Source organism: Danio aesculapii, chromosome 8 (assembly GCF_903798145.1).
Source record: "Danio aesculapii chromosome 8, fDanAes4.1, whole genome shotgun sequence".
In the NCBI taxonomy this organism is placed as follows: Eukaryota; Metazoa; Chordata; class Actinopteri; order Cypriniformes; family Danionidae; genus Danio; species Danio aesculapii.
In genome coordinates, this window is record NC_079442.1 from 53,650,875 (window position 1) to 53,677,051 (window position 26,177).

Consider the following 26,177-nt stretch of genomic DNA (forward strand, 5'->3'; position numbering starts at 1 on the left):
GTGTGTGTGAGAGAATGTATGTGTGAGAGACAGTGTGTGTGTGTGTGTATGTGCGTATGTGCGTGCATGTGCGTTTGAGTCTGTGTGTGTATGCTTGTGTGTATGTGAGAGAGTGTTTGTGTGAGAGACAGTGTGTGTGTGTATATGTTTGTGTGTATGTGTGTGCATGTGCATAAATGTGTATTTGAGTGTTTGTGTGAGAGTGTGTGTGTGTGCGAGAGAGAGAGACAGTGTGTTGGTATTTTTGTTTGTATGTGGGTATGTGCATAAATGTGTATTTGAGTGTGTTTGTGTGAGAGACAGTGTGTGTGTGCGTAAATGTGCGTGAGTGTGTGTGTGCATGTGTGTAATGTATGTGCATAATGTGCCTGTGTGTTTTTGAAAGAGTGTTTTTATGAGACAGAAAGAGAGTGTGCGTGTGTGTGTGTGTGTGTGTGCTTAAATGTGTATTTGAGTGTGTTTGTGTGAGAGACAGTGTGTGTGTGCATATGCATAATGTGAGTGTGTGTATGTGTGTAAATATGCGTTTGAATCTGTGTGTGTATGTTTGTGTGTATGTGAGAGAATGTGTGTGTGAGAGACAGAGTGTGTGTATGTGCAGAAATGTGTGTAATGTATGTGCGTAATGTGCCTGTGTGTGTGTGTTTGTGTTTTTGAGAGAGTGTTTTAATGAGACAGAAAGTGTGTGTGTGTGTGTGTGTGTGTGTGTGTGTGTGTGTGTGTGTGTGTGTGTGTGTGTATTTGAGTGTGTTAGTGTGAGAGACAGTGTGTGTGCATATGTATAATGTGAGTGAGTGTGTGTGTTTGTGCATGTGCGTAAATGTGTGTAATGTATGTGCGTAATGTGCCTGTGTGTGTCTGTTTGTGTTTTTAGGAGAGTGTTTTAATGTGAGAGAAAGAGAGAGAGTGTGTGCGTGTGTGTGTGTGCATGATGTGTGTGTGTTTGTATGAGACAGAAAGTGTGTGTGTGTGTGTGTGTGTGTGTGCATGATGTGTGTGTGTTTGTATGAGACAGAAAGAGTGTGCGTGTGTGCGTGCGTGCGTGCGTGTGTGTGTGTGTGTGTGTGTGTGCGTGCGTGTGTGCGTGTGCATTTCATTAGAGTGCAAAATCAGCCAAAACTGAAGCAAGTGTTTATTTGATGATTATATTTGAAGATAACACACACAGTATTTGGCCATACACACTGCCTGAAGTGTTTTCATGATGACTTTCTATAAAAATAAACAGATTTAAAGTCATGAAGAGTCCTGAAGCCGTCTGTAGATCCGCGATTTCACACTGGAGCTCTCTCCTTTAAGGCTTTTCAACTCTGCGCTTTTTCATTTTCTTCAAGAATCTCTCCAGTTTGGGATGAGCACAGAGTTTCCTCCTCTTGAAGTGTAATCTGGAGAGCAGAAACACACTCCTGTTAATAAACATTGTCTAATAATACGTTAGTGGAGCCACACTTTAGAGCTGTGCAGTTACTCGAAGATTCGGTTTTGGCTTCTAACGATTATGAAAGTGCATTAATGGAGATAAACGATTATTGCGTCATATATTATTCCCTTTCCAGTTGTACACATTTGTTGCTCTGCAAAGCTCAGCTCCACCTGAACATTAGTAAAAGCATGTGCTGTAATGTAACGTCTGCAGCAGGGGATGCGCATCATTCACTGAGGTCGAATCATTCATGTTTTTAAAAGTGTGTGTGTGTGTGTGTGTGTTCAGTGTCAGAGACGAGCAGAGCACATCTAAAGTCATCTTAATGTGAGCGCTTTAATGGTCAAACACGTGTCAGAACGCGGTGTTCAGTGATTATTCATATTAACCCTCATTTAAGTAATAAACAAACGAGTTGAGAATCAAAAGACATGTGAAAGAGAAAGCATAAATCAGAAGCGCACTGCTCTTAAAGAGACAGCGCACAATATTCCTGCTGCTGACTGATTTAATCATCAATCAAACAACAACAGGAGAAAATCCCTCACTGCTCTTGACTGAAGGACTGCTGGAGCTGTAATTAAAGTGTTTTCCTCTCAGTGAAGATGCTTCAAGCACAGGTTATTTCAGATTTTTATTCTATTGTATTTATTTCCCTTATTTACAGGGAGGAAAATAACTGTGTATATACAGCTGAAGTCAGAATTATTAGCCCTGCTGGATTAATAGAGACCCTTTCCCCCAATTTCTGTTTTCTTCAGCACATTTCTAATCATAATAGTTTTAATAACTCATCTCTAATAACTGATTTATTTACTCTGTCATGATGACAGTAAATAATATTAGACTAGATATTGTTCAAGCATTCAGATTAAAGTGACATTTAAAGGCTTAATTAGGGTAATTAGGCAAGTGATTGTATAACAGTAGTCTCTTCTGCAGACAATCCTAAACTAATATAGCTTTAAGGGGGATAATAATATTGACCTGAAAATGGGTTTCAAAATGTTTAAAGCTGCTTTTATTCTAGTCGAAATAAAGCAAATTAGACTTTCTCCAGAAGAAAAAATATTATAGGAAATACTGTGACAAATTCCTGAATCTGTTTGTCACGACCCGGCTCAAAGGCAATGACAAATTAAAGGGAGGACATACACGAGATGGTTTAGTACCGAAAAATATTTATTTAAACATTAAAGATTAATCAAGTGCTCACTTGAGGTTAGCAAAAAGCAAACATCAGCTAAAGCTAGAAAGAAACAAAACAAAACAAACAGGAGCAAAAGCACGGCTCTCTACAAGCAAACACTCGCTTTTTATAGAGGGCAAACCAGGTGTTCCCAATTGCGCAGATGAGTCTCTGTCCTTCCCACTTCAGTCGATCAGTGGGATGGTCTAAGACAGGGTTTCCCAACCCTGTTCCTGGAGGCACACCAACAGTATGTATTTTGGATGTCTCCCTTTTCTGATCCATTAACTTCAGGTGTTGGAGTCTCTTCTGATGTTATGATAAGATGATTCAGGTGTGTTTGATTAGGGAGAGGTTGAAAATGTGGACTGTTGGTGTGCCTTCAGGAACAGGGTTGGGAAACAATGGTCTAAGAGACTAGTCACACTGTTCAACATCATTTGGGAAATAATTATAAAAAAAAAAAATAAACAGAGAGGGGGGGGGTCAATAATTCTGACTTCAGCTGATAATCGTTTTGAATAATCCTGATTACAATTATGACCAAAATAATCATGATTTTTCCCATTATCGAGAAGCCCTACCACACTTTGACTATTTTGCAGTCTTTATAGTACAAAACAAAGTAAAAATAGGTAACACTTTATTTTGCTGGTCTATTTGAGTATTAGTAGACTGTCTGCTTAATATCTGCTGATCCTGCTCCTTTATCAGGCATTTAACTGACTATTAGAGACTTTGCAAGTACATGTCAACTTACACTAACCCCAACCCTAACAGTCTACTTATAATCTCATGAGAATTAGTTGGCATGTAGATGCGATGTAACTTAAATAAACAAATGGACCATCAAAATAAAGTGAGACCTAAAAATAAAATGCAGACTGCCAAAAAAGTTGTGTCTAACTGTTTTGAAAGCACCTCCACTGACACATTAACAAGAACATTATAGCACGATTAGTGTTTTAAAAGGGTCATTAAAAGTAAATGATGGTATTTAAGGTTTTAAAGAAAATGGTGCCAAAGTATTAGTCAGATTATTATGCTTTGAGATGTTCACATTGCGAATAACAGGAATATTTATCCTTGTAGAGTTTCCAGTGAAATAGGGAGAAAGTCTTTTTACAGGGTCTGGGTTTCTGCGGGGTCTTAAAACGTCTTAAAATGTCTTATCTCAAAATCCAAATTTTAGGCCTTAAAAAGTCTTAAATTTACTGAAATATTGTGTTGTAGGTCTTAAATCTATTTTTAAACTGGTCTAAATTTTTCTTTATTCATAAGTTGCTAATCAATCTGGCCAAATCGCATACAATCATCAACAATCATCTAAATAAAACCTTTAATTTAAATTTTTTTAACTCTATCATTCATTTCTTTTCAGCTTAGTCCCTTTATTAATCTGGGCTCGCCACTGTGGAATGAACCGCCAACTTATCCAGCATATGTTTTACCCAGTGGATGCCCTTCCAGATGCAACCCATCACAGGGAAACTATTTATCATAATGGTTTAATTATTTCCTTACAATAAGTGAGGTTTATTCATAAAGTAATTTCGAGAGGATCACGTGCTTATGATTTATCACAGCCGGTCTCATATTAAGCTAATCAGTATCATACAATCATATGAGCCATAAGCTACTATAAATAACCACAGTTTTCAGCCCACTTTATCTTAACCCCCCTTCCTCCCCATTCTCCTCCTTCACTATAGATCGGACGGCACGGAGGCCCAGTGGTTAGCACTGTTAGCCCCACAGCAAGAACACTGCCAGCTCTGGTCCTGCCAGGTCGGTAGGTGTTTCTGTGAGGAGTTCGTATATTCTCCCCGTGTCCGTGTGGGTTTTCCCCGGGTTCTCCGGTTTCCTCCCACCATCCAAAAAATATACATCATGCATAACAATCAAGCATTTGTCTAGCCCCCTTTTTTCCTCACGTGTTCACTTAGCTACTGCAGACGGGGAGTTCTGAGATCCACCAAGCTCAGGCTCCCCTCTCGCTCTGCAAACGGGAGGAAGCCCCGGGCTCGAGGACCCCTTGAGCTCGGGGCTCTCTCCCGGGACAGCATGCCAAACAAGCTTTGATGAATCATCGGCTAAGTGTGAACTCTTGAACAGTTCTTTAAAAGTTCTCTCTGTATTTACTGCTGAGGACACTGGCCTGCACAGATTATTGTGCATAGATTTAGTTTATGATAGCTTTTAAAACTTTTAAAACATTTATTTTTTCTTAAAAGAAAGTTTATGTTGGAAAAAAGTGTATGGATACAAGTAGAGCGAGCTTGTTTTTACACAATATTTAAAATATTTTGCTAAGAAATAAAATATATAAAAAATATTATTTATTAAATGTATAAAATTATAATAACTTGTTTTTGATAGGGCAAATAAAAATCTTTTGCATCTGGGCCATTTAAAAATTCCTTAGCCTTTAGCCCTTCATGAGTCTACAATGTCATTCATAAGGGTCTTAAAAATGTCTCTAAAAGCCTTAAATTGAACTCGATGAAACCTGCAGAAACCCTGAGGGTTCTTACAGGTGCTGGAAATCCTGGAAAATGCTTGATTTTCAATATAGTGTCTTCAAGGTGCTTGGATTTTGGACAAAGTGCTTGAATCTGCTTGAAATTGAAATTGCAGGACTTGAAATTGTGACCATTTTGGTTGCATATGCACCCGAAAGCTCAATATATTTGGGAGCATTTGTGGGAGTGCACAAATTATTGCCGTGCAGCCTGTTTTCACTGCACAATGTTTACCGCATGTGCGTATTTATGGAGCTGATAATATGCCAAAACAATCAGAATTTGAATTGTGTTTATTTGAATGATTAACAACTGTAAGTTAATAAAACTGAATAATATATGCCATTTATTTATTTATTCATTTATATTTATTTCCAGTGGTGTAAAGCAACACATTACAAATACTCAAATTACTGTAATTAAGTAGTTTTTCTCAGAAATTGTAATTCGCTAAGTAGTTTTAAACATGTGTACTTATACTTCCCCTTGAGTACATTTGTAGTGCAGTATTGGTATTTTTACTCCACTACTTTCCTTCAACCTGCAGTCACTACTTTATTCACTACTTTATTTTCTCTTGTCTATGGGGATTAGAAAAATCAGTCCTGCGAGTCCAATCAAATCACACATAGAAGGTAAATAGCACCATAATGAACTACCTCAAGACATGGGCGATTTATAATTGCAGCAAACCATTTGGAAGAATTAAAAGTGTCCAAGAAGATGTCCAAAATCTTTACACGCATTGACCCAGAGTCACTACTTTATTATTTCTTGTCTATGGAGATTGGAAAAATATCGTTTCACACTTAGATATTGTTTGACAACTGTTAGCAGGTTCGGCATGCTGTCCCGGGAGAGAACCCTGAGCTCGGAGATAGTTGAGCCCAGGGCTCCCGCCTGGTCCATAGAGCATATAAGGGGAGTATGAGATCAGGTGGTTCTCGAGAGCTCTCCGTGGTTAAGGAGGAAAGGAGGAGAAGGGGTGGATGGGGGGTTCGGAAAACGAAGATAGAGTAGTTCTAGCTAGGCTACTTATAGTGAGTTGGGGTTAATCTGATTAGCTAACTAGTGAATGTAGATGAGTGGCCAGCTGCAGTCAATCATATCACATGCTCCTCTCGAAATTAGTCTGTGAAACTTCACCCCGTGATTCATGTCCAATTAAATCGCACGTAAATCGCTTCATAATAAACTACCTCAAGACATGGGCGATTTATAATTGCAGCAAACTGTTTGGAAGAATTAAAAGTGCCCAGGAAGATGTCCAAAATCATCACACACAATGACCCAGAGACTGTTTAGATGCTCATTACTGATGAGAAGATGACGGATGTTTACTGTATGATGCCCGAAATGACCTTAAGCACCCAGCAGGCACAAGACGTCAACATGACGTCAGATTGACATTGTATCCCAACCTCGTGGGGACGCTGCATTTTGTTTGGAAATGAAAATCGGGTTGACATAAGAACCCCACGTCAGACTGAAATCAACCAAATATCAACGTCTAATGATGTTACAGCTTGACGCTGTGTGGACGTTACCACTATGACGTCTATCAGATGTTAGATTTTGGTTGCCATACCTGATGAATAAATGTCAGAATTTGACATCAATATGACGTTGATTTAAGATGTTGGCGCGACGTTGGAACACAACCTAAAATCAACCAAATAACAACATCATTTGACGACATTATTAGACATCAAAATAACGTTGTCCTTAGACGCTGGCTAGACATTGAATTTTGGTCACCTGACATCACAACCTAAATCTAACCTAATATTAACATCTTATGATGTCGTGTGCCTGATGGGCAATAACTAAATGCACTACAGAATGTTACGTTTACACACACATCCACAAATTACATGTAAATCATCAGCTTTTACCAGTGTAATACTCACTACTCTTGAGTACTTTTGAAAGGTCTACGTTCTACTTATACTTTGAGTAATGTTGACAACAGATACTTTTACTCTACCTGCACTACATTCTTAGGCAAGTAATGGTGCTTTTATTTAAGTATGATTCTTTAGTACTCTTTCCACCACTGTATATTGAATATCTGAAATTTAAGACTACTGAATGTTTTTAAGTCAGATTTTTATAGACGTAGTTTCAAACTTGAGATTTTTTTGTGTTCTTAATTCATAGACTGCAGATATTGGGTTTGTAAAAATGCAGTTTTAAAGATGAAATCAAATTCAATATTCTAAAATTCAAAACCAGAAATTCAGATCGTGAAATTCATATCGCGCAGAAAGTAGGTCAGGGCAACACAATCTCACGGAAATTCGTTACTTTTTGATTTAGTGGCTAATTCGTATGAATTCGTACGATCTAATTCGTACTTTTTTTTTACGATTTGCTCATCCACCAATGACGGTTGGGTTTAGGGGTGGGGTTAGGTACCACGCCTCCTTTTTAAAATCGTACAATTTCGTACGACTGAACGAATTTGTAAGAATTAGCCACTAAACTGACAAAACGTAAAATACTTACGTTTTCTCGTGAGATCAGGCTGGTCAGGGGTGATCAACAGGGATAAGCAGACGATCATCGAAAAGTCAAACTAAGCATTTTGGCCAATCACAGAGCTGCGTCAGTTTGCTGCCATTTGTTTGGCTCAGCAGGACACAATTCTTCTGCGAATTTACTATCGGGGTCAGCTATTTTCAGTAGCTTGTGTAATAAATTTACATGCTTCAGTGAACCAAATTCATATATTTAATTCAATTACATCTCATTGGCGTTTCTGTGTGGAGTTTGCATGTTCTCCCCGTGTTGGCGTGGGTTTCCTCCAGGTGCTCCGGTTTCCCCCACGGTCCAAACACATGCGCTATAGGGGAGTTGATGAACTAAACTGGCCGTAGTGTATGTGTGAATGAGTGTGTATGGGTGATGGTTTGCAGCTGGAAGGGCATCCGCTGCGTAAAGTATATGCTGGATAAGTTGGCGGTTCATTCCGCTGTGGTGACCTCTGATTAATAAAGTGATTAAGACGAAAAGAAAATTAATGAATGAATACTAAGGTGTTAAAGCAGGGCAAACTTTTCAGCCTGCGATGCCAACACCAGTGACTCGCGACCCCCAATATCCTCTGAGGTGGTTATAAATAAATAAACATTACACACCGGCTCACACGTACCAATAGGCCCAAGTCTATTCATCGTTTAATTTTGAAGAATGCCACTTGGAGACCATCCTCAAGGTTCAGTTGTGGCCTGTATTTATTGTTAATGTACATGAGTGCTGTAAAGGTGTCAGAAAGTTAACCTGGTGCCACAAAATCAATGTGCTGTGTCTTTAATATAACTGCACTGTGGCGCAGTGGGTAGCACAATCGCCTCACAGCAAGAAGGTCACTGGTTCGAGCCCCAGCTGGGGCTGGGTCAGTTGGCGTTTCAGTGTGGAGTTTGCATGTTCTCCCCGTGTTGGCGTGGGTTTCCTCCGGGTGCTCCGGTTTCCCCCACAGTCCAAACACATGCGCTATAGGGGAATTGATGAATTAAATTGGCCGTAGTGTATGAGTGTGTATGTAAGGGTTTTCCAGGGGTGGGTTGCAGCTGGAAGGGCATCCGCTGCGTAAAACATGTGCTGGATAAGTTGGTGGTTCATTCCGCTGTGATGACCACTGATTAATAAAGGGTCTAAGCTGAAAAGAAAATGAATGAATGAAATAAAACAACTGATAAAACAAAACTATAAGTATTATAAACATTTAAGGCATTTTTAATAAACATTTGGTCAGCATTTTCTGATGAACACAGTTTCATTATTGATATCTGCACCGTTTGCTGTTTGATTTCTACTACACACATGAGCTGGCAAAAGTCCTGCATATGCAGAAGTGTTCATGCAGACATTTGACTATTGTAAAACTACTGAAACATTGTGCATATCTCGTTATAATACTTATATATACTGCATAATTCTGTTTCTATGTTAAAAATGAGTAAATTTAATTAACTTTTACGTTATTACAAAGATATTGTGTGAAAACTGGCGGAAATAAACTGTTTTATATTGTAGATGGGTGAATGGAAAAGGTGCATTTACACAAAAATAACTTGTAAAAACATTGTTTCAAGAGTTCACACTTAGCTCACGAGTTATACATAGCTTGTTTGGCGTGCTGTCCTGGGAGAGAGCCCTGAGCTCAAGGGATCCTCGAGCCCAGGGCTCCCTCCTTTCACAGGGCGAGGGGAGACTGAGCTCAGGTCGATCTGAAACTCCCTCGCTACTGAGGCCAAGGTGAACGTCCTGAGAGTAAGACATTAGAATAAAAAGATTTAGGCTTATTTTATCTATAATATAGAGCAGTGTTTACCAACCCTGTTCCTGAAGGCACACCAACAGTGCATATTTTAGATGTCTCCCTTATCTGACCCATTAACTTGAGGTTTTGGAGTCACTTCTAATGTCCTGATGAGCTGATTCAGGTGTGTTTGATTAGGGAGAGGTTGAAAATGTGTACTGTTGGTGTGCCTTCAGGAACAGGGTTGGGAAACACTGATATAGAGCACATTTGGATGGTTGGAGGAAACCGGGGAACCCAAGGGAAACCCACGTGGACACGAGGAGAACATGCAAACTCCATACAGAAACACCAGATGGCCCAGTGAAGACCCAACGCCATTGATATTCTTGCTGTGAGGCAACAGTGCTAGTCACTGGGCCACCGTCCATTCTGGATAAAGGTGGAAGAAGGGGAGGAGGAGGGTTTCTTCCAGATGAAGATAGTTGTAGAGAGGAAATGAGGATATATAGTGACTTGGGATCCTTTGATTGGAGGATCATGATTAGCTAATGTGAACCAGCTGAGTCAATCATGAGCACGTGCTCCTCTCGAAATTACTTTAAAATTAAACTTCACTTAAAATGTATTTGATGATTTATATTTACTGGAAATAAATCGACACCTTTTGGATAAAGTAAAATGCCTTTGAATAGATCTTGAAGGAGCACTTTTAACACTGTTAAGGTACAAAGTGTCTTGTCACAGTAGTGGTGCCTTCATGGATCAGATTCGCACCTTTGATGAAGCTGCAATATTGCATCTGCAGGTTTTAAAAACCAAAGGTACATTTTGGTTATCCATGGTATAAATCATGTCCTTAAAACTGCAATGGTATACATTAGTTTCTTTGTCTTAAGGTACAATTCTGTTCCATTAAAAGGTGCTGCCCCAGTAAACGGTTTGCATCTTCTTTGGTACAACACTGTACCATCTTTTCTGAGAGTGTACAAAAATCCCCTCAGGTACTGATTATGTGCAATATTTAGTGGTAAATGCTACAAATGTAAGTTTAAATGTTTTTGACGTTTATCGCCAATCTGAAAGTGGCAGCAGACGGATTTACCTCAGATCTTGAAAATAAAATAAACATATTTCAAAATTAAAGTCTGAACTGTACAAACCAACAAATATCAGTCACTTTTTAATAATGTAAAGAAGATTAATATGCATTAACTAAATTATAAACTCTACCATTTCGTTGAAGTGCAGTGCATTATTCTGTGCTTCTGAATGGCTGTATTTAAATGTTTCTGGCATGTTGCATTGCGTGCAGAAAGTCAAACTGTTTGTTGCTGGAATCTATTCACATTGCATGCTGTTAGGACACCGTTACAATTTAACCTGCTCGGCTTTATGATTGCAATATTTATACTACTGAAAGTGGCAGGGGCCAGGGTTACAGAAACCAGAAAAAATAACGCACATTTTTAAAGGAGAATATCAGACTTCAGACTTTAGCATTGTTTTTCAGATAAACATGTATGTTCACTAAGCATGTTTCTGAAATATTCTGAAGTATTTTAATGCTTTATAAGAGTCAAAAATGTACATACAGCACCTTTAAATAAAAACTAACTTAAAATGCTAAACTGTAATAAGTGAATCAGTGTCAGTGTTGAGTAACAGAGTTGACAATTGTGTGTGTATAACTTTTAATGTTGTCAAATAAAGAATGCAAACGCATCAGCTCACATAAACACTCACATTAGAGCATCGATCTCACAGTGTCCAGATCTGTCCTGGACTTCGTATCTTCTGACTGATCGCAGTACACTTTTTGGGATTCTGTGTGAAACACTCAGACAGCATGTTGGAATGGCTGCACCTGCTGGAACAAAAACAACATCTGGTACTGAAAAGCTTATATCACATTAATGAAGCCCTCCAACAATAAAGATCTCACAGACACAGAGGCGTCTTTATTCATAAAAAGGCATGTTCTGTATTCTCATAAAAGCTTTTAAAGGCGACGCATGTCTGAGCACATCAGTGTCATCCAGAGTGACTCACTGTGTGTTTAAGAGTTAACGAAACTCATTAATGACCCATAATCATTCATTCCAGAATTACCGGTACATTTCAATCATTTTCTATTCAATTTCCTTGAACTGGAATGATGTTCAAAAAAAGTATCATTTACAGTAAGCCGAACACATCGCTAAGGTAGAATAATGCAAAATGCTGAAATGTGATAGGGAATATTTGATTCGGTTACTAATTGTTATTTAGCATATTGTTACATTTTTAAAACCACTAACGGTAACAGAGTTGACGGTAAAAGAGTTGCCAGTAACAGGGTTAACGATAACAGAGTTGACAGTAACAAAGTTGACCGAATAACAGAGTTGACCGAATAACAGAGTTGAAGGTAACAGAGTTGACTGATAACACAGTAGAAGGTAACAGAGTTGACGAATAACAGAGTTGAAGGTAACAGAGTTGACGAATAACAGAGTTGACTGATAACAGAGTTGACGAATAACAGAGTTGACGAATAACAGAGTTGACTGATAACAGAGTTGACTGATAACAGAGTTGACTGATAACAGAGTTGACGAATAACAGAGTTGACGAATAACAGAGTTGACTGATAACAGAGTTGATGAATAACAGAGTTGACAGTAACAGAGTTGACAGATAACAGAGTTGACAGTAACAGATTTGATGAATAACAGAGTTGACAGTAACAGAGTTGACTGATAACAGAGTTGACAGTAACAGAGTTGACGATAACAGAGTTGACTGTAACAGAGTTGACAGTAACAGAGTTGACGATAACAGTGTTGACAGTAACAGATTTGACGATAACAGAGTTGACGATAACAGAGTTGACAGTAACAGAGTTGACAGTAACAGAGTTGACAGTAACAGAGTTGACGATAACAGTGTTGACGAATAACAGAGTTGACGAATAACAGGGTTGACTGATAACAGAGTTGACGAATAACAGAGTTGACGAATAACAGAGTTGACGAATAACAGAGTTGACGAATAACAGAGTTGACAGTAACAGAGTTGACTATAACAGAGTTGACAGTAACGGAGTTGACGAATAACAGAGTTGACGAATAACAGGGTTGACGGATAACAGAGTTGACGAATAACAGAGTTGACGAATAACAGGGTTGACAGTAACAGAGTTGACGAATAACAGAGTTGACAGTAACGGAGTTGATGAATAACAGAGTTGACGAATAACAGGGTTGACTGATAACGGAGTTGACGAATAACAGAGTTGACGAATAACAGAGTTGACGTATATCAGGGTTGACTGATAACAGAGTTGACGAATAACAGAGTTGACAGTAACAGAGTTGACGAATAACAGAGTTGACGAATAACAGGGTTGACTGATAACAGAGTTAACGAATAACAGAGTTGACGAATAACAGAGTTGACGAATAACAGGGTTGACTGATAACAGAGTTGACGAATAACAGAGTTGACGAATAACAGGGTTGACGAATAACAGAGTTGACAGTAACAGAGTTGACGATAACAGAGTTGACAGTAACGTAGTTGACGAATAACAGAGTTGACGAATAACAGGGTTGACTGATAACAGAGTTGACGAATAACAGAGTTGACGAATAACAGAGTTGACGAATAACAGGGTTGACTAATAACAGAGTTGACGAATAACAGAGTTGACAGTAACAGAGTTGACAGTAACAGAGTTGACAGTAACAGAGTTGACGGATAACAGGGTTGACTGACAACAGAGTTGACGAATAACAGAGTTGACAAATAACAGAGTTGACAGTAACAGAGTTGACGAATAACAGAGTTGACGAATAACAGAGTTGACGAATAACAGAGTTGACGAATAACAGAGTTGACGAATAACAGGGTTGACTGATAACAGAGTTGACTGATAACAGAGTTGACGAATAACAGAGTTGACAGTAACAGAGTTGACGATAACAGAGTTGACGAATAACAGGGTTGACTGATAACAGAGTTGACGAATAACAGGGCTGACTGATAACAGAGTTGACAGTAACAGAGTTGACAGCAACAGAGTTGACGAATAACAGAGTTGACGAATAACAGAGTTGACGGATAACAGGGTTGACTGATAACAGAGTTGACTGATAACAGAGTTGACTGATAACAGAGTTGACGAATAACAGAGTTGACAGTAACAGAGTTGACGAATAACAGAGTTGTCGAATAACAGGGTTGACGAATAACAGGGTTGACTGATAACAGAGTTGACGAATAACAGAGTTGACTGATAACAGATTTGACGAATAACAGAGTTGACAGTAACAGAGTTGACGAATAACAGAGTTGACAGTAACGGAGTTGACGAATAACAGGGTTGACTGATAACAGAGTTGACGAATAACAGGGTTGACTGATAACAGAGTTGACGAATAACAGAGTTGACGAATAACAGGGTTGACTGATAACAGAGTTGACGAATAACAGAGTTGACAGTAACAGAGTTGACAGTAACAGAGTTGACGAATAACAGAGTTGACGAATAACAGAGTTGACGGATAACAGGGTTGACTGATAACAGAGTTGACGAATAACAGAGTTGACAGTAACAGAGTTGACGAATAACAGAGTTGACGAATAACAGGGTTGACTGATAACAGAGTTGACGAATAACAGAGTTAGCTGATAACAGAGTTGACAGTAACAGAGTTGACGATAACAGAGTTGACAGTAACAGAGTTGACTGATAACAGAGTTGACAGTAACAGAGTTGATGATAACAGAGTTGACGATAACAGAGTTAGCTGATAACAGAGTTGACAGTAACAGAGTTGACGATAACAGAGTTGACAGTAACAGAGTTGACGATAACAGAGTTGACAGTAACAGTTGACAGTAACAGAGTTGACGATAACAGAGTTGACGATAACAGTTGACAGTAACAGAGTTGACGATAACAGAGTTGACAGTAACAGTTGACAGTAACAGAGTTGACGATAACAGAGTTGACTGATAACAGAGTTGACAGTAACAGAGTTGACGAATAACAGGGTTGACTGATAACAGAGTTGACGGATAACAGAGTTGACGATGACAGAGTTGACAGTAACGGAGTTGACTGATAACAGAGTTGACTGATAACAGAGTTGACAGTAACAGAGTTGACGATAACAGAGTTGACGATAACAGAGTTAGCCGATAACAGAGTTGACAGTAACAGAGTTGATGATAACAGAGTTGACAGTAACAGTTGACAGTAACAGAGTTGACGATAACAGAGTTGACTGATAACAGAGTTGACAGTAACAGAGTTGACGATAACAGAGTTGACAGTAACAGAGTTGACGAATAACAGAGTTGACGAATAACAGGGTTGACAGTAACAGAGTTGACGATAACAGAGTTGACAGTAACGTAGTTGACGAATAACAGAGTTGACGAATAACAGGGTTGACTGATAACAGAGTTGACGAATAACAGAGTTGACGTATAACAGAGTTGACAGTAACAGAGTTGACAGTAACAGAGTTGACGAATAACAGAGTTGACGGATAACAGGGTTGACTGACAACAGAGTTGACGAATAACAGAGTTGACAAATAACAGAGTTGACAGTAACAGAGTTGACGAATAACAGAGTTGACGAACAACAGAGTTGACGAATAACAGAGTTGACGAATAACAGAGTTGACAAATAACAGAGTTGACGAATAACAGAGTTGACGAATAACAGGGTTGACTGATAACAGAGTTGACGAATAACAGAGTTGACGAATAACAGAGTTGACGAATAACAGAGTTGACGAATAACAGGGTTGACTGATAACAGAGTTGACGAATAACAGAGTTGACAGTAACAGAGTTGACGATAACAGAGTTGACAGTAACGGAGTTGACTGATAACAGTTGACTGATAACAGAGTTAGCTGATAACAGAGTTGACAGTAACAGAGTTGACGATAACAGAGTTGACAGTAACAGAGTTGACAATAATAGAGTTGACAGTAACAGAGTTGACGATAACAGAGTTGACGATAACAGAGTTGACAGTAACAGAGTTGACAAATAACAGAGTTGACGAATAACAGAGTTGACTGATAACAGAGTTGACAGTAACAGAGTTGACGAATAACAGAGTTGACAGTAACAGAGTTGACGAATAACAGAGTTGTCGAATAACAGGGTTGACGAATAACAGGGTTGACTGATAACAGAGTTGACGAATAACAGAGTTGACGAATAACAGAGTTGACAGTAACAGAGTTGACGATAACAGAGTTGACAGTAACAGAGTTGACGAATAACAGGGTTGACTGATAACAGAGTTGACGAATAACAGGGTTGACTGATAACAGAGTTGACGAATAACAGAGTTGACGAATAACAGGGTTGACTGATAACAGAGTTGACGAATAACAGAGTTGACAGTAACAGAGTTGACAGTAACAGAGTTGATGAATAACAGAGTTGACAGTAACAGAGTTGACGAATAACAGAGTTGACGAATAACAGAGTTGACGAATAACAGAGTTGACGAATAACAGGGTTGACTGATAACAGAGTTGACGAATAACAGAGTTGACAGTAACAGAGTTGACGATAACAGAGTTGACAGTAACAGAGTTGACGATAACAGAGTTGACAGTAACGGAGTTGACTGATAACAGAGTTGACGATAACAGAGTTGACGATAACAGAGTTGACGATAACAGAGTTAGCTGATAACAGAGTTGACAGTAACAGAGTTGACGATAACAGAGTTGACAGTAACAGAGTTGACGATAACAGAGTTGACAGTAACAGTTGACAGTAACAGAGTTGACGATAACAGTGTTGACGATAACAGAGTTGACTGATAACAGAGTTGACAGTAACAGAGTTGACAGTAACAGAGTTGACGAATAACAGAGTTGACGAATAACAGGGTTGACTGATAACAGAGTTGACGAATAACAGAGTTGACAGTAACAGAGTTGACGAATAACAGAGTTGACGAATAACAGGGTTGACTGATAACAGAGTTGACGAATAACAGAGTTGACAGTAACAGAGCTGACGATGACAGAGTTGACAGTAACGGAGTTGACAATAACAGAGTTGACAGTAACAGAGTTGATGATAACAGAGTTGACTGATAACAGAGTTGACAGTAACAGAGTTGACAATAACAGAGTTGACAGTAACAGAGTTGATGATAACAGAGTTGACAGTAACAGTTGACAGTAACAGAGTTGACGATAACAGTGTTGACGATAACAGAGTTGACTGATAACAGAGTTGACAGTAACAGAGTTGACGATAACAGAGTTGACGATAATAGAGTTGACAGTAACAGAGTTGACAGTAACAGAGTTGACGAATAACAGAGTTGACGAATAACAGGGTTGACTGATAACAGAGTTGATGAATAACAGAGTTGACGATAATAGAGTTGACAGTAACGGAGTTGACTGATAACAGAGTTGACAGTAACAGAGTTGACTGATAACAGAGTTGACAGTAACAGAGTTGACGATAACAGAGTTGACGATAACAGAGTTGACAGTAACAGAGTTGACGATAACAGAGTTGACTGATAAAAGAGTTGACAGATAACAGAGTTGACTGTAACAGAGTTAGCTGATAACAGAGTTGACTGATAACAGAGTTGACGGTAACAGAGTTGACTGATAACAGAGTTGACTGATAACAGAGTTGACTGTAACAGAGTTAGCTGATAACAGAGTTGACGGTAACAAAGTTGACTGATAACAGAGTTGACTGATAACAGAGTTGACTGATAACAGAGTTGACTCTAACAGAGTTAGCTGATAACAGAGTTGAGGGTAACAGAGTTGACGATAACAGAGTTGACGGTAACAGAGTTGACGTAACAGAGTTAGCTGGTAACAGAGTTGACGGTAAAAGAGTTGACGATAACAGAGTTGACTGATAACAGAGTTGACGGTAACAGAGTTGACGGTAACAGAGTTGACTGTAACAGAGTTGACTGATAACAGAGTTGACAGTAACAGAGTTGACGAATAACAGAGTTGACGAATAACAGACTTGACGATAACAGAGTTGACTAACAGAGTTGACGTAACAGAGTTGACGTAACAGAGTTGACGGTAACAGAGTTGACGATAATAGAGTTGACGGTAACAGAGTTGACGATAATAGAGTTGACGGTAACAGAGTTGATGGTAACAGAGTTAGCTGATAACATGGTTGACTGATAACAGAGTTGACAGTAACAGAGTTGACTGATAACAGAGTTGACTAATAACAGAGTTGACTGATAACAGAGTTGACGAATAACAGAGTTGACGAATAACAGAGTTGACTAATAACAGAGTTGACTGATAACAGAGTTGACTGATAACAGAGTTGACTGTAACAGAGTTGACTGATAACAGAGTTGACTGATAACAGAGTTGACTGATAACAGAGTTGACGAATAACAGAGTTGACTAATAACAGAGTTGACTGATAACAGAGTTGACTAATAACAGAGTTGACTGATAACAGAGTTGACTGATAACAGAGTTGACTGATAACAGAGTTGACTGTAACAGAGTTGACTGTAACAGAGTTGACTGATAACAGAGTTGACAGTAACAGAGTTGATGAATAACAGAGTTGACGAATAACAGACTTGACGATAACAGAGTTGATAGTAACAGAGTTGACGATAATAGAGTTGACGATAATAGAGTTGACGGTAACAGAGTTGATGGTAACAGAGTTGACGATAATAGAGTTGACGGTAACAGAGTTGATGGTAACAGAGATAGCTGATAACATGGTTGACTGATAACAGAGTTGACAGTAACAGAGTTGACGAATAACAGAGTTGACTAATAACAGAGTTGACGAATAAGAGTTGACGAATAACAGAGTTGACGAATAAGAGTTGACGAATAACAGAGTTGACGAATAAGAGTTGACGAATAACAGAGTTGACTAATAACAGAGTTGACTGATAACAGAGTTGACGAATAAGAGTTGACGAATAACAGAGTTGACGAATAACAGAGTTGACGAATAAGAGTTGACGAATAACAGAGTTGACTAATAACAGAGTTGACTGATAACAGAGTTGACTAATAACAGAGTTGACTGATAACAGAGTTGACTAATAACAGAGTTGACTGTAACAGAGTTGACTGTAACAGAGTTGACTGATAACAGAGTTGACTGATAACAGAGTTGACAGTAACAGACTTGACGATAACAGAGTTGACAGTAACAGTGTTGACGTAACAGAGTTGACGGTAACAGAGTTGACGATAATAGAGTTGACGGTAACAGAGTTGATGGTAACAGAGTTGACTGATAACAGAGTTGACTGATAACAGAGTTGACGATAACAGAGTTGACAGTAACAAGAGTTGAGATTATTTAGATGTTTTATGCAAATGTTTACTCGACTTATAGAGTAAACACAAAAAGAAAATTAGACTAATTATTTGATGATAATTGAAGCTGAATGAATAATTCAGGAGGCGAAGAAAGTCAAAAATAACTATAGTTGAGTCTTTAAGTTCATATTTTTGAGACAAAATGTTCCTAAATACACAAACAAACATTATTTTTAGAAATGACCAGATTATGATTGATGCTCTTCAAAACTGTTTCAATAAAATGTGTTTATTTAGGAGATTCAAAATGTCCCTGTAATTTTAGAAACACCCATATTTACGCAGAGGAGAGACTAAACAGGAATAAACTCAACTCAAACTGGAATATGCATGTAAATCTCTGCATAATTGTTACTAATGATGAGAAATGCATAAATGTGAAAGTAGTGAAGCAAACTTAAACTATTTGCAAGTAATTAAAGTATGAGATTTTGTAGTTTGAAATGGCAACCAAGCTTTAAAGAGAGCAGAAAGAATAAAGTAGGATTTGTCTTTTGGTCTAATTTTCCACTGAAACATCTAAATAAATATTCCTAAATCACTATACATTTTTAAAAAGTGTTGAATTGGCATTTAGTTTTATTCATTGAATAATTTTCCTTTGGCTTAGTCCCTTTATTCATCAGGAGTCGTCACAGCGGAATACAATACAACACAATATTTATTTATAAAGCACATTTAAAAACAACCAAGGTTGACCAAAGTGCTGTACAAAGGAGTACTAAAGACAGAGAAGAAAGCAGAATCTGAAAGAAACATTTAACAAATAAAAGCAATACAACCACCAATGGAATTAACCACCAACTATTCCAATGTTTTACACAGAGAATGCCCTTCCAGCTGCAACCCAGTACTGGGAAACACCCATACACACTCATTCTCACACACTTATACACTACGGCCAATTTATTTCATCAATTCTCCTATAGCGCATGTGTTTGAACTGTGGGGGAAACCGGAGCACCCGGAGGAAACCCACGACATGCAAACTCCACACAGAAATGCCAGCTGACCCAGCCGAGGCTCAAACCAGCGATCTTCTTGCTGTGAGGCCACCTTGTTGCCCCAGGAATATTTGTCTTCTGATCTAAGTTTCCAGTAAAAATATCAAAATAATTATTCCTAAATCAATATAAATTGTAGAAATGTGTTTAATTAGCATTTAGTTTTATATTTTACATACATTTTTGTTATAAATATGATGTTTTTTGTAATGATCGTTAATGTTAATGACATCAAGGAAGTAAACTATAAAATATTCTTAATGGGTGAATCATTAACTTACATTTTCATTAAATATATTTATTTAGATCTTGATTTAAGATCATAACATAATAAACATTATATAAACTAAACTTCATGCATTTAAAAAGCAATCTAATTGTCAATTAAAAACAGACTCAACGTTTTAAAGGGAGTAGAAATTAATTTAGCAAAAGTTTATTTGGACACACTTTATTTTAAAGTAAGCTTCGTGCTATTAGCAAATCATTAACTAAGACTAATAGCAAGGGATGTCCCGATCTCAGTCCAAAAAACAATATCAGACTGTGTTATAAATCTCCTAACTCCGTTACAGCTATTCCATCCAGCAGAGCCAGCGTGTAAAGCTCACGTGATCACAACACTGCTTGCTAGCAAAGTCTCTTTAAGATTTAACATGCTCTTCACATTAAGTTATGGTGTGTATTACGATAGAAATCTATTGTGACGGAGACACACACTGACGCTATCATCAACGGCACATCTCACTGGTTTATTTACTTCACGTCAAGCAATCTTTACATTGTTTTGTATACGCTGCTAAGCAACGCAAGGCGACGTAGCGCACATCGTGCAAGCCTCAATTCGGTCATGGCATGTCCTGGGGCATCCAGTGTGATACCTAATTCAACACCAGCGCTTCCCACACAGAAGACTTCACCTCAGTGGCCCGGTTCTGTGTGCGTGAGAAACTGAGAGTACTCTGCCACAGACTCGCATGCTCTGCTGCTGACCCACAGAGACGCGCTGGACACCTGTTCTGACTTTGGTAGTAGCTTTGAGAAGAGCGTGAGGACACGCGGAGAAGAAAAGCCTTTTACTAAATAGACTGATCCAGCTTATTATTTAGGGTGACAATACATCCTCTTTTTCCTGGACATGTCCTCTATTCGGGACTTCTAAACTCCTATTTAGGATTTCTAAATCGCATGTCCCGGATTCTGCTTTCTTTAGCTGCGTTTTTGCATTACTTTATATGCAAACTTTGGCCGGTTCATCTCAATCTCAGCAGCACCAAGACTAGAGAGAGGGAGAGCGTTTGAGCTGTCAGTGGTGCACATGTATAGTAGGAGTAAAATAGTGGAGAACCAGTGTCATGTAAAAGGTGTTAAATGCTAAACATCTCTGTTGTTTTAATTGTCTGTTAATTAAGAATAAGTAATCATTGTGTTGCTGAGGGCCATTACAGTTTAAAAGAAAGAGTCGTGTTACCTTCGGGCAGAAGGAGAATTTAATTAGAGGCATTCCCATATTGAACTCTTCTTTAAAAAGCCCAGAAAGAGAAAGTGCTCTGATAAACGGTGTCAGCTCTGCACATGAGTTTGCAGTTCTGTCTTTCTTTACATTGTCTTACTTTCCCCATGTGGGCAGTTATATTATGCAAATAAAATAAATTTTGATAAATAAAATTATTCTTGATAGTCCCATTATTGTATGTGCTGTGGAGAAAAGGTGTTTCAATCCAGCGACTGCCAGTATATTTATGTTCAAGATAATATGTGCAATATATATATATATATATTATAATAAAATTAATAATGTTTTGTTTGGGAGCAGTGATACAATAATCTTCTCATGATACAAACACAGATTAAACTGCTCTGATCATGTCAATGTTTGCACTAACCATACTGGACATTTTTATTAATTTAACAATAACTTATAACAATAACTCCTTATTTCTGCTGCCCTGTGTGAAAGATTTTTTTCAGCTCGAAACGAAGAAGCTGTGTGAGAGATTGAAACTTTGGACACTCAACCTTTAGCAGCTGCTCAGTTAACATTATTTGTTTCTGTTCCTGCTCTCAGCTGTTTTTACCATTTGCTGATGGTAAAAAATAAATAAATGAAGTGACCTTTAATTAGTATTTAGCACTTTAAAAATATATATTTCAATATACTTATTCAAGTAAGATATTTTTCAGGGTCTTAATATTCATTCTTTAATTCATTTTTTAGATATTCTTATGTAAAATGTTCTCATCTATGCTACCAATAGTTAATAAATTGGTTGTTTTCTTCCATACTCATTGTTGCTGACTTTTGTTCTCAGTTTGAGCTAGCCGTTCATACATCCCACTCAGCGAAATAGGTAAAAGTAAAGTATTCATGATTTGTGCTGATTATTGTATTGGATTTGTATCGGTATCGGTTCGTACTGAAGGCTGCAATATCGGAAGTTAAAATGTTGTATCGGGACATCCCTGCTAATAGCTGAACAAACTAATCCTTTAGTTGTTGGGGAAATATTTAAGCCTTTAATAATGATAATTATCTTAACCCTTGTGTGCTGTTGGGGATGTTTTCATCCACTCTGGAGTGATTTTGTGTCTTTGAATAAAAAAAAGTTTATTCCCCTTTTGTTATGTCCGTGATGAAAATATCCACTAAATTAAGCTGCTGTAAAGTTCATCGGATACATATTTTTTCAGCAGTTTTTTTGTTTTGTTTTGCATAAATCTGTTAAATCAACCTCAGTCCTGATCAAAACTACTAAATTGCTTAGAAAGTTACAGGATTTTAACTCTTTAATTGCTAAATTCATAAAGGATGTCACTGATTTGGTGACAAAACACACACAAAATGACGTATTTTCAATATGAAAAGTAATTGTGGACTGGATATTTTTTTATCTTTCATTAAACTCTTGGACATGTGAAACAACATCTTTGATGCATTGTTTTGATTGATTTTCATTCTTTCTCCCTAATTTACTGTTGGTGTCTGTTTTTGCCCCATTGACTTCCATTATAATCACATTTTTTGGTTACAAATCCATGACAGCGTACAATCATGCAATCTTGATTGTTGCTGGTTTTGGGAGGAGGGAGAATCTGTCATTTTTACTGTTGATCATCAGTTGGCAGCATTAACCCTTTAGATAAAATAAAGCTTAGTTTCTGGATTTTATATGGAGTATAACAGCAAATTAAAGTGTGTGTCTGTGTATGTGTAAAATCTAAATAAGCATCTCAGCTCTTAGAACTACATGCAGTAAATAAAAAACAAAGACGGTGTATTTATGCACCATCAAATGTGGTTATAATGGAAGTCAAATGAGGCAAAAAAACAGCCACCAGCAGTAAATTATGGAGAAAAAATTAAAATCTTACAATGCATCAAAGGAGATGTTGTTTCACATGTCCAAGACAAAAATCCAGTCCACAATTACTTTTTATATTGAAAATACCTCATTCTGTGTGCTTTTTTTCACCAGATCTGTAACTTAAAGCAATTTAGTAGTTTTGATCAGGACTGAGGTTGATTAACAGATTTATGCAAACAAACAAACAAACTAAATTTTTACAGCAGTTTAACTTAGTGGATGTTTTCACCCTGAACATAACAAAAGGGGAGTCAATATAAACACAAAATAAACTCGATATATATGCACAAGGGTTAATCATAGGCAGGAATTAAGCCAGTATAATTAATAGTGTGAATTGTTATTTAAAATAGTGTTAGCATTTATTTATTTATTTATTGGTTGGTTGGTTTAGTACTTTATTATTGTTTTCTATTGTTTTTTAACAATTCTTAAACCAATCATAAATAAAAAGTTTGTAAGTTTGTGTTGAAAATGAGACCAATACTTTTGTGTGTGTGTGTGTGTGTGTGTGTGTGTGTGTGTGTGTCTGTTTCTGACCTTTGTTGTCGATGAGGATGATGATGGTGAAGCAGACGAACAGGAGACATGATGATCTGAACTCCATCGTGGCTTTCTGAGACTGAATGAAAGATGAGCAGATCATCTGAACACACACACACACACACACACACACACACACATGCACATACGCACTTTCTCTTTCTCACGCGTACTCACAAAGCTCTCTCTCTCTCTTTCTACACACACACACACACACACACACACATACACACACACACACACACACACACACACACACACACTCTCTTCCTCTCAATTCAATTCACTTTATTAGCATGAGTCATACACGGGTGCATATTGCCAAAGGGGGAAAAGATAGAAAAAAAGAGAAGTAATAATATTGATGAAATTAATAACAACAACAATAACATGTAATATATATATAAAGTTAAAGTCAGAATTATTAGCCCCCCTTTAACAGAGCAAGGAAATTTTCACAGTATGTCTGATAATATTTTTTCTTCTGGACAAAGTCTTTAAAAAGCAGTTTTTAATTGTTTTAAACACCATTTTAAGGTCAATATTATTAGCCCCTTTAAGCTATATATTTTTCTGATAGTCTACAGAACAAACCATCGTTATACAATAACTTGCCTAATTACCCTAACCTGCCTAGTTAACCTAATTAACCTAGTTAAGCCTTTAAGTGTCACTTTAAGCTGTATAGAAGTGTCTTGAAGAATATCTAGTCTAATATTATTTACTGTCATCATGAAAAAGAGAAAATAAATCAGTCATCGGATCGTTTGAGAAGTGTGAGTGCTCTGAATCGGGGTCAGGCGCGGTTCAGTTGGCCGGCCCTGGCCCAGTTGGAAGATGTTTGCCAGGGGTGGTTTACTTGGGCTCTGAGCCCGAAACTGAAGACGAGACATGAGTATTAAGGGGCTGTTTAATATGCGTTTATTAATCATTCTTACTGTTTAATGAACACAAACTGCTGTAGTTTATTAAAGACGCACTGCATGACAGCTGCACCTTTAGCAAATCCTCCAAATTCCTGCAGCACGAGGACTTTTATGATTGTTTATGAGTGTCAAAAGTGGCTGATCTGTTTGGCGAAGTATTTGACTGCGTGTCATTAGATCCAAGATGACTAAACCAATATAACTAAAGAAATCTCCACTGTGTTGAGCGAGAGCGCTTCTTACTGAACAGCGCATCATCGATTAAGTAAGCGTGCTCAGGCGAGAATGCAGTGTGAGTGTGGGCCATCAGAGGAGACGGGACGGGGGACAAATGTGCTTCGGTCTGGTTCAAGGCAGCTGTATAGAGTGAGTACGCTCTTAGATTGGCATATATATATATACAACAGTTCTGTCTGGTTCTTGAATCTGATTGGCTGATAGTCGTGCGATATTCTGCAGTGACAGCACTCGTCCAGCCTCTTCACCCCTCACCCTTGTGTAGTACTCCGCCTACATACAGCATCAAGCAGAGGGCACTCTGGGCAACATAATGTACTTTTGTACATACCTATACCTATTTTAAATATTCATAATTTCTGAGAGACAGCGCTTTGGCAGCCATTAGCTCATTAGTCATTGAGCTAACCAAAGATGGTTGACGTTGTTCATCCACAAGATGGCGACAGAGACCGCATAACAAGCCCTTAGAGGAGGAAAAGTCCAGCGTAGTTTCAAACTCCAGCTGATCAAATCATTATAGAACAGGTAAGTGACTTTCTAAGTCGACCTGTCCCTTTTGTATGTTGTAGTGCTGTATTTATACTGTAGTAATTGTTGTGTATTGAGTGTGAGATGGGACTCATCTTAAAGTCTTAAAACCAGAGATGGCCATCTGTTTCTAATGAGTCGTCTGTTTTCGCTACTGCAGACTAGTTCAGTAAACAGAAAGAAGAAACGTTTGTGTTTAGCGTTTTTCCTTATCACAAACACAACAGTAATCTGCTTGTGTTTGCTTTGCTTTGGCTTTTTCAGGGTTAATCATTGTGATATCTCGATTGCAACAGAGAAATACTGGGGAAATCTCTGTAGACTGATGACATTTCATGCTGTTCAGCTTTATAATCTTAAAATGTGAGCAAAATCAGCTGTTTTGTCATCACTTTAGACATTACGCTAGAGAATCAGTCAAACACTAGCTCTACAGTGATGTTGGTAAATGAGCAGCGGTTTCGTCTGTTCTGACGTCAGCTGCAGATGTGAATGAATGGCGGAAGAAAGTAGTTGCTCATAGAGATTTTAGACTGTCGTGATTGATTTTCTTTTTTATATACATGATTATGCCGTCGAAGTGTTGTATAAACACAATATCACACTCATAGCAGTGCGATACGGCTGTATATCATCACTGGTGGGACACTAAGAGCCAACGCACGTCTCTGATCAGTGCTGATATACAGCCACATTGCACTGCTACGAGTGTGATATTGCTCATATATACACATTCATTTACTTTTCGGCTTAGTCCCTTTATTCATCAGGGGTCACCACA

General features: G+C 38.0%; 1 protein-coding gene across 2 annotated transcripts; it reads right to left on the reverse strand.

The window, feature by feature from the left end:
* Window positions 1-1,114: 1,114 nt before the first annotated feature.
* Window positions 1,115-23,857, reverse strand: ccl27a (chemokine (C-C motif) ligand 27a). Of its 2 annotated transcripts, none has more exons than XM_056464492.1 (3): window positions 23,700-23,857; window positions 11,145-11,268; window positions 1,115-1,385 (listed from the first exon to the last, which is right to left on the reverse strand). In XM_056464492.1, the coding sequence occupies exons 1-3, from the start codon at window positions 23,803-23,805 to the stop codon at window positions 1,295-1,297; spliced, it is 321 nt and encodes a 106-aa protein (XP_056320467.1). In that variant the 5' UTR covers window positions 23,806-23,857; the 3' UTR covers window positions 1,115-1,294. The 2 variants fall into 2 exon arrangements, with proteins under 2 accessions (XP_056320467.1, XP_056320468.1); XM_056464493.1 differs by having other exon boundaries at window positions 11,145-11,265; window positions 23,700-23,856.
* Between the last annotated feature and the right edge of the window lie 2,320 nt (window positions 23,858-26,177).

Excerpts from the sequence above, each read along its gene's own strand:
- ccl27a (XM_056464492.1), bottom strand. The coding sequence starts at position 23,805 with ATGATCTGCTCATCTTTCATTCAGTCTCAGAAAGCCACGATGGAGTTC. Across the intron at positions 11,269-23,699 it reads CATCCTCATCGACAACAAAG|CAGGTGCAGCCATTCCAACA; the intron begins GTCAGAAACAGA and ends TTTTTGTTCCAG. Across the intron at positions 1,386-11,144 it reads TGTGAGATCGATGCTCTAAT|ATTACACTTCAAGAGGAGGA; the intron begins GTGAGTGTTTAT and ends TCTGCTCTCCAG.